A 12,217-nucleotide genomic window follows, 5' to 3' on the forward strand; every position below is an offset into this window, starting at 1 on the left:
GACATTAAGTATAAACTCAGAAAGAAAGTATAACTAAAGTATGGTATAGTATGACAAGTCAAAATTATTTATTAGCAATTTACATATTTTTGTAGTTATTGTATGCTTCTTTTTTTAGTACCGTAATATATTTGTGCATTTGACTTATAGCTATGTGTAATTGTTTCTTTTGTTCTGAATATTAATTAATTACATTATGCATTCTTCTTATTATTTTTATTCAATCTCTTTTATTTTACTATCTGTCACATCTGAATGAAATGTCATGGATCATTTGGGTAATGGTCTCCATGTGACAGGCAATACACTATAACTCTAATCCCACTATACTACCCGTTCCATTATTGTGGTTTACTAAAACACTTTACCCATTGCACCGTTGAGAATTAATTTTATATTATTTTTTTTATATATATATATATATATGTGTTAATTGCTGGCATGTCCTTTGCCACCAAGATCGTCAACTCTACCTGTATATACAAGAGTTTTCAGTATAAGACCATCTGGTTCCGACAACACACAGATTTTTACACCATACTTGTGTCTTTTTCCCTTGATTTATTGCCTAAACAAAGTCTACCACGCCACAAAACCATAGCCTCGTCTAAAGATAACTCCTTTCCTGGATAATAAACAGAGCTCATCTTTGTATTGAAGTAATCCACAACATGTCTTATCTTACACAACCAATCTGTAGGTTCTGAATCATTAGCATTTGGATTTTGTCCGAAGTGCAAGTAGCGTAATATCAAGAGAAAACGGTATCTGCTCATGTACTGAGGAAAGCAACACAAAAACAAATTATCCGTTTTCCAATGATCTTGAAGTCTAGGCATAACAATTGTTCCTGTGTGAAGTGCAAGGCCTAGAAGTACTTTCAGCTCTTCAATTGTCAAGTCTTTCCACCTTGTAATACGAGAATGTTCAGTATGGTTTCCATCAAGAAATGTATCTGCGGAGTACAGGTTAGTATAGCTTACGATTTTCTCCACGAAAGAATCGTCCAATAACAATTGCAAGTAATCATATGCTTCGTTGTTACCTGGAACAGGCACAAGAAGCTGATTTATTTTATCGAAAGGAAACGATTTCAGAAGCAAAGGATTATTTTGCCAGGTAGGCTGCAAAACATCATGTGTATCACTTTCTGAACAGCTGTTAGATACTGATTCTTCACCTGAGCTAGGAATACAAACTATATTTTCGTTTTCAGAGAGTTCACTTTCATCATTTGAATTTGAACTGCAAGATATCTTGTCTAATTCACTCACTGTTAGTGTATCAACGTTAATAGGCTATATTGTGGATTTGCCTTTCTGTTGGATGGCCCACTCATGGTGTAGGCATAAAGAACGAAATACTGAATAAAAAATCAACAATATGTATTTCACTGCCACAAACACACAAATCACCATTAAAAAGTTCAAGAACCTATATTATTTTGTTCAACAATGCCTACAAAAAGACAAAGCACTGTAGACCGAAACGAAGCACACTGCAAGGTATCTTCACTCCTTGGTAATCACTGTAAAAAGTGTGAGTGCGCTAGTGTGCTGTGCACACGCAGGTATAGGCGGGAAAGTGAATCAGTTGCAGTGACAAGCGCCGATCGGCGTCCGGCGCACATGCCCAATTCAGTACTGGACGCCGATGGGCGTCCTCAGCAGCGAACGTGTTAATGTGTATCTCGTGTACAAATTATTCTTTATCTAGCCTGTTTCTGAAGATTTTTTTAAAAAACTACTTTATACACTATCTAAAGCCACAGTGGTTCAAAAACTGTTAACTCCCTAATACGATATCTTAGGAATAATTCTGGAATAACAATTGGATCGATTTAATGTATGATGCAATTCCTACAACAGTCAGTAATTTCAAGAGTCTTGTCACAATTCAATACGATTTTATACAGCAATTCTCAAGCACGAAAAAGAAAGCACAAAGAGCATTGGATAATTCGTTGCACGCGCACAAAAGTCAACAATTTCGTTTTATTTGATGAGGAACACATCGACTGTGTAACTGATTTCTCACCAATAAATACCATTAAAGGAATCTACTTAAACAAAACCAACTATGAGGTTTTAGTACACTGTATTTCCAAGGGTTTACTTACTAACACCATTCTTTTCATATTTCTTGAAACACAAATAAATGTACTATGATAAAGTGTTTTCAGCATCGGCGAATGACGGATATTAATGACATCAGTAATGGCGAACCAAGTGGGTATAGTGTTCCTTCCAGTAGCGAAGCTATTTTAGACGTGAACCTACAGCTTAAATTGGGATCCGAACCACATGAACTCCGCCAGGAATCGAACCCGTCTCCCAGTATTATTATCATCAAACTATCAAACGTCTTTTCTATATCTGTAGTCTAATTTACCTACCTACAACATACATTATATTAGCATTTCAGCAAGGAAACACTACAGACGAATATAACAAAAACGAACAGAATTACCAGGACAAAACTATTTAGCGAAATATTATGATAACGTAACAAATTGCAGTTTTGACTGACTCAACTGTAAATTCTGTTCCTCTTTAATTCATTAGAACAGTATTTAAAATAAAATATTAAAGAAAGGAAACTAATCTTAGTGACCATTTAACAAATTGAGTTACAATTCATTTCAATAAATGAAGTTTATTGTATTTTTCTTAACAATGCCTTGTTTCTTAAACTGATTTTCAAAGAATACTTCGAGTATTTATTTTATAATTTACCTTTTATCTAATAACAACTTAACATATGTGAATGTTCATATATTTTGTCTGTCCCGTGTTTCCTTGCGGAAGAGTTTGAAATTAAGTTATAATCATTATTTAATACTCACCTGTATGCCAAACATACTGTACCCACACGTATGTACTAGCAGCGAAAAATAACCAATGAACTGGTATAAAGAAGAAACAGATCATGTCTGATGTGAGTGCAATACAAATGAAAAACACAGAAAAGGCCTGAAACAAAAGAACAATAATGGAGCTACTTTACTACTTGTCACACACGAAGTTTCAAATAACCTTTCTTTCTTCTAAACATTGTACCAAGATAAAAATAATAATAATAATAAAAATATACAATATTTATTGGAACAAAGTGAAATTATGAAACTTCCTACCTATGGGCGGGGCTGTTTAGACTATAAATATTTAATATACAAAGGCTGTTAATTTAATTCCCAGATTGATGCTGAAATAAACAGGGAAGACTTACCACCTAACCGTGGTTGTCTCCTCCGAAGTACTTTCCTGCTGCACCAACACCGATACCAATGCTATCGCCATTGCTGGAAGCACTATCGGACCACTTATTGCGAAATGTGCCGTAGTGTCTAGTCGGATTATTCTGAATGTGATCAAATTGTTTCTCTGTTAAGGTGGATTTTAATGTAGAGCCATTCCATGTGAAATCAACCAAATTTTCAAAAATACTCGTCGTCTCAGAAGATAATGAAACTTAGTGTACATGTAGGCCCCTACGAGAGATGATCATATACCACATTTTAGCCCTGTACCCCTTGTAGTTTCAGAGTACAGGGTGGTAAAAAAAATGGACAAATTTGACGTTTTTTATAGAACCTTGTTAGCTTCAATTGGTCATGTCTCCCATAAATATTGAGCTAGAGAGAAAAATAATATATCATTTTGAAGAGGAAAAAAATGAAATGAAATCTTTGAGTTTTACGTCCCACGGTTATGCCGGTTAGGCTAAAGGAGACGGTGATGATGAGTAATGAATGAAATGGTGGAATGAAGAAAGTGGGAGGAAACGGGAGAACCCCGAGAAAACCCAGGCACACGGTTTGCCCACCACAAAGCTAACTTGGCGGGGGCTGGGATCGAACCCGGGACCCCAAGCACCAGAGGTGAACGCTTGAAGAGGAAAGAATAGACTACAAGATATGTCAGGAACATTTATTTGAAAATCAAATATTTTCGGGAAATCCCGGGAAAATTTAGGATTAGTGATCTCAGATTTGATTTCCTTAAAATTAGGTACCAAGGTAGCCCCATATGTCAAAATGGTACATATTATTTTTCTCTTTACATCAATATTTACGGAAGATATGGCCAATTGAAGTTAACAAAATTCTACAAAAAACATCAAGCTTGTCCATTTTTTACCACCCTGTACTCTGAAATTACAGGAGGTACAGGCTACAATTTGGTGCATAATCATCTCTTGTAGAGGATTATATGTACACTAAGTTCCATCGACATCTTATACCACGAGGTTTTGGGCTTAGTTGATTTCAAATGAAATGACCCTGTACAGAACAGGAAACAATCTTATAGAACTAGAGTCGGCAGATGGTGTACTATAGGATTATTATTATTATTATTATTTATTTATTTATTTTATTTTTTTTTTATAAAGTAGAAACCATTTCCCTACGTGTGCCACGGAGCATTATCATGGTCCAAACGCCACTCTCCAGACGCACACTATCCGGCTGTTTACGACGAATGGAACCGCGTAACCATTGTAACTCAGCTGTGTAGACCTTATTGATGACAGGTTTAAGCATTCATATTTTATACACAATTAAGTATAGTATACGTAATTTTATAATACCGTATAATTTTCCGTACCTTTACGTATTTGTATTTATAAAATCCTAATCACGTGAATGCTACATGTGATGCTGGCATTCTCGTCAGAATCGACTTCCGCTTTGAATATTAAATAGACTGGATTTTTAACGTTAACTTATTCAATATCTTCACTGATATTTTACTAAAAAAACTCAATCACTGAAAAAAAAAATATATTAAGAACTTCAATACTCACTTAGAAAATGCATTTGTAGACTAATTTTCTATATATAGGTTGGAGTAAATACTTTTAATTATTCTTGATTAATCTACAAATGAAGGGTAAGGAAAAAAAAGGAGGAATGTCACAAAACGGCATTTTCGAGAAAACGGCGTTTTTATATTTTAAACCACGTAAAAACATAATAGGGTAGTCAAATATTTTGCCCCTTTTTACATGGATATTTCGACATCTACGCATGCATGCCATATACTGTCAAATAGTACCAATAGACACCAACAGATAAGGACAAAGCACCCGATAAAGCACACTTGGGCATTCCTTGTTTTTTCTCCTTACCCTTCAAATGCATTTTTTAAGTGAGGTAGAAGTTTTTAATAATGTTTTTTAAGATACTGAATAAATAATGTACGTAAAACAACTTACAAAGAGTGAAAAAGTGTTTGGCTGTTCTCGGAAGCGTACTGGGTAGCATAGAGGTTAACGCATCGACACGGTATGCCGGAGATAGCGGGTTCGAGTCCCAGTCCAGTCAGGCCACTTGTTCACTCTTTGTAAGTTGTTTAATTCGCACCTACAGAGGATTGTGGTATGTACGGTTATTTCCTCCTCCTTTCATTAATATAAATGTATGTAAAAATCCACTCGACTCAATAATCAAAGGGAAAGTCCAATCTGAGGAAGATGCCAGCAACACATGTAGGACTGAAATGATTTTATAAACAAAAATACGCAAAGGCACAGGAAATTATTGAAAGTTTGGCCACTCTGAACAAATTTTGTGATGCAAGATCTCAATCATAAAACCACCTCCGAAGCACTCTCGCCCAGAATAGGACTTGTCTAGCCTTTTCGGATCTCGGGGTCGTACCCGTAGATGCATCGATTCATCCTCTGTGTAATACTAACCAAGAATGTCCGGTCGCTGGTGGTTGTTTCCTTCAGTTCTCTATTGATCGTCACACGATTATCCTTCTTGTCCTGTACGAGAATTCTCGACACAAATTTCACGGATATACAGGTCACTCCTAGATCTTTATGTGGAAGATTTAGTGACATGAGCCAATTGAAATGTTCGGGATTTTATGGACTCTCCGCAATTTCACGTAACAGTTAACCCATGATTAAATCTAACAAGTGAATTGACCTCGGAAATTTTCTCCTCATTTCGACTCACGCACCGGCGACCAGGATGGGGATCATCCTACACGGACATTCTTCCAGGACATCATTGCAGCATATCATACGTCTCTATAGCCATTCTTCCGAGTTTAAAACAAAATTTAGCACTTCAGACATGGTCACGCAACATATCGTCCTCAATCATATCTCGCTTAACACTGCTTGGGTTCAGGTGAGCAATAACGCTGTGACGCCATCGTAGTGACATGTATTTGCAGTGAACTTAAATTAATATTACAAAGAGAAAAAACAAAATGGAAAATTAAATGAACAGCCCTTATAGACATATTAAAACATTTAAATTTTCTCCAACACTAAATATAATTCATTTGAAGGTTGATATACACGGTTTAAAACACACTCGTTACCTTATATATAGGGTGAGTCAAAAAGAACTGGACAAATTTGGAAGCATATAGAAATTTATTGAGATTACTTACAAGAACAAGAGAGGTGTCAATTTGTAGCAAAACGCTTCAAGTTTAACATCAAAGTCTCATTTTGGTTCGATGTAAGTGCCGTTTGGTGATATGGCAAACATTCGAACGGACCTCAATTTCTTTCCACACTCGTTCTAGCTGATCAGGCGTAACTTTTGCAACGGTAGCATAGATGTGATTTCTCAGGTCTGCAAGACTGTCTGTTCGGGGCGGAACGTACATTCGATATTTAACAAAACCTCACAGGAAGAAATCAATGTTAAGTCTAGGGAGCGAGGTGGCCATGCAACTGGACCTGCACGGCCAATCCACCGAATATCAAGGAAATCTCGAACTTGCTTGAGGAAATGAAGTGGTGCACCGTCTTGCTGGTAGTAATAGGTCACGTCTTCTTCTTGTTCGTCTTCATCTATCTGAGGAATTAAAAAATTTTCCAACATATCAAGATACATGATACGTTGACAATGCTCTTCATGAAGTAAAAAGACAGTACACTGAATTTGCTAAGGGAACAAAACACATTTACCTTTGGACGTCACGGACATATTCAATGGTTTGACGTGGGTTTTCGTTGCCCCAGATTCTACAGTTGTGGGGGTTTACCATGCCACTGATATGAAATACATTCTTGTCGCTGAAGATGATTATATTAAGGAACATCTTGTCTCCCTTTATCCGATACAACGTTTTCACACAGAATTCTCCACGAGCAACCTTATGTACGTCAGTAATTTGTTGGTAAGTCTATATGGTTTCAAGTGCAAACATTTATGTAGCATCTTTGTGGAATGCTCGTCTCGCAAGACGAACACCGCATTGTTTTTTTTTGGGACTACGGGCAAAGCTTTCCCTAGCCTGTTCAACAGCAGCAGCAACGGGCTGGCGACCTGGTGATTTCACATGACGAACAGTACAACCAGTCTCAACGAAGTTCTTGTGTCAACTGTAAATTGTAGGCCTGCTTAGAGGTTCTTTACCTTGTTCCGTACGAAATTTACGCTGAACAGCTACTGCAGAGTTCCTTTCATGATGTAACAACACACAGAGAGCACGCTCCGCACCAGTGAAAGTCGCCATCTTAAGAATGCACTACGGTGGCGCTCATGGTGATGGAATGTGGTACTACGGCACTACGCGAGTCAAACTTGAAGTGTTTTGTTACAAATTGACACCTATATCCATTCTCTAAGTTACTTCAATACATTTTTATATGTTTTCAAACTTGTAAAATCCTTTTTCACTCAAGCTATATATTTATATACAAATTGAACTATACAGTAAATGAATTATTTACCAGAAAACAGTGAGTAAAGTAACCACTATAAAAATAAACTATAAACACTTTAGCTGAAAGTTTAATCAGGTAGGTAAGGGAAAAAGAAATAGGAAAAGAAGAAAACTCAGATGGTTGCATTTCAAGATGGTGCTCACGTGGAAGCTTCCCGCCTGCAGCTTTCTTTATTTTCCCTTTCTTTCTTTTTTTGTGACTGTGTGTGTGTGCGCGCGTGTATGATTATTTTTCACTCATACATACATATAAAAATAGATCATGTACACACCACAAACCTAACTCCCTATTTGTACCAGGTATCAGAAACTTGGTGAATAGTAGGTATGCGTAGTACTATTTCACGAGTATAAGAAGTCTCCGCGAATCAAATTTATGGTGATTACGGGACCCTCCCAAATTTCAAAACGTTCATAAATTTGAAATCTCGTCTTCCAAAACTAGACAAAACTTTTGTATAACAAATGGATGAGTTGAGTTGATTTTGAGTTTTACGTCCCGTTCAGCAGCGAGGCTATATGAGACGTGGACCTACTGATTAACGTGGAATCAGAACATGAGCTCCCACCGGGAATCGAACCCGGGTCTCCCACACCAAAGGCGCGTACGCTAACCGCTTAGCCACGGAGCTCAACAAATGAATGAACGTTATAGTACTTTATAACGAGATACAACTTATTGTGCTGTGATAATTAGTATGAAAGATTAAAATCATTGTTACTTAAGGAAAAATGTGGAAGACCCGAGGGAAAAAGCACATACATTAGTAAAAAATACAGGGTTGCGAATGCCTACGTTCACAGATGAAGGAGCCAAACTGATCGCTTGCGAATCGCACGTTCGGTTGGTGGATTTTCCTGGCAAGCCAATCAATGGATCCCCTGCAGCATTACTAGTGTCAGTTTTCTTGGAGCCCTCTTGCTGGTGCTTTTCATTGGCGACTGTTTCACAATGGACTCCTGGTCTGTGAAACAGGCTAAGACAGCTTTCGCAATACCCAGTCTCCTGACACTGTTTCACTATGCGTATGAATGAAAAAAAAAAAAAAGAAAGAAAAAAATATTCGAGTAACAGTTTAATCTGGTGGCCATTTGACGTCATTAATCCACCTACAACTACAGACGAGTAGTTCCAGCATTGTTCTCCAAACGACAATGGCATTTCAAATTCGGTCAGAAATAAACCGAACAACCATCTGCATACATACAAATTATGGTTACAAAAAATGTTAACGCTACTATCAAATTTTCTACATCAGATTCAGATTGACACGAAAACTATTCTTGGCTTCTGACAGAGAAGAAACTCTTTCTATGGGTACGATGTCTTTCACTGTCGTGTGCTGAATTGCAACATACTTAAAAGGATTTTTTCGCATAAATTCTGCAAACCGAACTCATATTTGTGTTCTCAAACCAAACAGTACACTACATGAAAATATATTCTTGAAGTGATAACGTGAATCAGTGGGATTACATGTCTTCACTCTAATAGTATCTTTCCTTGCCTACAAGTTTGACATAAGGAAACCAACAACAAGAAATATACTTTCAAGTACTGATAAAGTGAAGTTATACAGCCTCAACATTAGAAATATACGCTGTCACAAACTAAGCAAACAAGGTCATATAATTTTGAAAATTAATAGCATTAATCTATTCCGTCAAGTCCACGGGATGAAAGTGTTATGTCCTATAAGATCTTTAATAAAATGTATCTACTGCAGGAAACCAAAACTGGTAGTCAACCCCTAAAAATAAAATGTGTATGGTGAATGAAGAGACAACCCTATATCCATCTCCTACTGGTGCGGATTTAATAAACACAAAAGGTGAAAATGGATTAGACTGGATTTGGATTGAATGACTGAGAACCGACCTCACAAGAGAAAATATTTGAGTGGTCAGGAAGCGGAACGGCATCGTAGGGTTAACACACTGGGAAAGTTAGTTACACACACCTGAATTCGATTCTCGATATAATCAAACATGTACACGACGTAAAATAAAAAAGAAATGAGTAAATCTTTCATAACAAAACAAATATATTTAAAAAACAGGAATATACATTCTGAACTATATGTATTATTTAACTTACCCACGAGATGGCAGGTTGAACAGTAGATATTTCAAAATAGCACCCTAAGTCGAGACGTTCAAACCGCTGAAGCTGCGGGGTGTAATCAGGTTTATGTGGTCAAAAGGACAGAAATTAATCTAAATCTATCATGAGTTGTGTGCAACTCAAGATGACAAATAAGCAAGGCGTGTGTTTCCGATGAAACCCGTTCAGGGCGACAGGACCCATATGCCATACACACGCAAAGGTTCATGCTGTGAATGAAGTGGGCATCTGACGCGACAGTACAAAGGTACTTGGGGATTTCCTATAACCTGGCAAGTATTCCCTATGTGCCCTTGGAGAATCCCTCGCACACATCTTACGGAGGTTTTAAACATACATTTTTCAAGCGAGCAGGTATGACTTTGAGTGTCATGTTCTAAACTGCACTCTCTACGTTGCAGTTTTTTTTTTTTTTTTTGCTGGTTTCGGTGTCAAAAGGCTTCCCAAAGTTTGTTCAAATAGTTTCTTATCATCCTGTATATATATTGAAACTCACGAGCAAATTAGTATTATACCCACATTACACTAGTTCTTGCGTTTTAACATTCAATAAATTATTTTTAAGAAATACTCACCAAGCCTTGATATTTGAAAGAATCGTACACACTTCGAAGTAGAAGCCAAAACGGCCACAGGAACTCAAAACGGAATTCCAGAATAAAATCTGCCAGTAAAACCAGAGCCCAAAGCATAAGAAACTTCACATAAAGAATTGTGCTGCGAAAGTAAATTGGAAAGAAATATCTTAGAATATATATTTCACAATGGACTAAATAACATCCAATAAATAAATAAACAAAAATATTATATATATATATATATATATATATATATATATATATATATATATAGTGCGAACTGGGAAAAAAATCTGTTAAGGCTAGAAGTGAACATATTTAACATTCCTAAGATACACGAGATACAGAATATTTTACTTACGAGTGTGTGAATCCAACTATATTTCAATTATGTCAATGTGAAAGTGTAATTATAGCTATCATAGTGTTAAGACATTAACTATGTTTTCCTTTTCTTACATATTATTTACCAAAATGCATTCAATTCCCGGGGAGAATAAAATGGTTCGAATTTAATGTTCAACTTATGTAACGGTAACACTGAACTTAAAATAAAAACAAACCTGCTAGTTATTAAATGTTTACACTATTCGTAGCTCTTGATGGTCAACAATACATTCACACTGAAACATATTACACTGAAACACAAATATTAAACAAACAAACAAACAAACAAAATAATAATAATAATAATAATAATAATAAAAAATAAATGGCTAGAAGACATTCTTTCATTTTAGTAAAATATGAGTATCTTAGACTAGACCTCATAACATAAGGCTGAAGAAAAATGGGTCTCTTTCAATTATTCCTATGTCTAACGTTTAACCAAAACCCACTAAAAGGTTTCTCACCAATTATAAACTTTATTTCGTAGATCGCACAATACTTAGAGTAAACGAGGTAAAATGTAGGTGTGAAAACTTTTACATTATTATGATCAAACCATTGGCCAAGATAAAGATACTTGCTAGAGACGCTATAGATGGAAGTGTTGCCGTGTCTGGGCTTTCTGCAACATTCGGGAGGTTAAGGGTAACAAGGGACCCTTATTACTTGAAAGGAAGGAGTGGTTCCAAGCATTTTATATTAGGTCTAACAAACCAGGACTAAATACGAGGAACTGCGACTAATAGAAAAAAAGAATGGGAAGCCGAGACAAGAATTTCCATTCATAAAACACAGCCGATACTACAAGGTTAGCAACTATGAAACTAAAATAGATAATACTATCAAACTAAAATAGATAATCTGAAAATTTTAATAGTCTTCTTTAACTTTTCATGCTTCATAGTTTTAAACTTACTCCTTAAGTTATTCAATTTGCCTCATAATAGTGTTTCTGTGCAAATTATGTAGTAAAACAAAATTGTACCATATACCAAGAATTGTTGTTTTATAAGCTAACTTGTCGGATATCATATCCTGTATGAACATTCTATTTTCTGTTGTACACACTAATTGTATGTTCTCAAATTTACAAGAGGATTCTAGTTTCAAGGAGCACAATGTAAGAAACAGGGAACATGTAAACAGAATTTGCCTGAGACTAGGATGCAAGGCTATCTCGAAATTAGTGCTGTCGAAATCGGTTTTTGAAAAAAGTGAAATTTCATAAAACCGAAATGTCGGTTCTGAAAACCGCAAATGTGTCAAATATTCGACAGCACTAACATCAAGTAACGACGAGAAAACAGCAAAGAATCTTTCCCCACTTCGGCTCATAGTTGACAGATGGAGGGAAATTTCCCTCGGCGTAAGGAAAAAATACTCAAAATTTGCAGAGGGGAAAGAAGGTATTTTTTCTTAAAATG

At 36.2% G+C, this 12,217-nt stretch overlaps 1 protein-coding gene across 2 annotated transcripts in view; it reads right to left on the reverse strand.

Annotated features, from left to right (window-relative positions):
* LOC145663113 (macoilin) overlaps nt 1–12,217 on the reverse strand; it is a 77,562-nt gene that overhangs the window by 51,058 nt on the left and 14,287 nt on the right. For both annotated transcript variants that reach the window (XM_081729391.1, XM_081729390.1), the window contains exons 2-3: nt 10,401–10,542; nt 2,846–2,972 (exon numbers count right to left, since the gene is read on the reverse strand). In XM_081729391.1, coding sequence (XP_081585517.1) covers nt 2,846–2,972; nt 10,401–10,542 — 269 coding nt within the window. The remainder of the gene's footprint in view (nt 1–2,845; nt 2,973–10,400; nt 10,543–12,217) is intronic.

Source organism: Thermobia domestica, chromosome 10 (genome assembly GCF_964235325.1).
Source record: "Thermobia domestica chromosome 10, izTheDome1.hap1.1, whole genome shotgun sequence".
Classification (NCBI taxonomy): Eukaryota; Metazoa; Arthropoda; class Insecta; order Zygentoma; family Lepismatidae; genus Thermobia; species Thermobia domestica.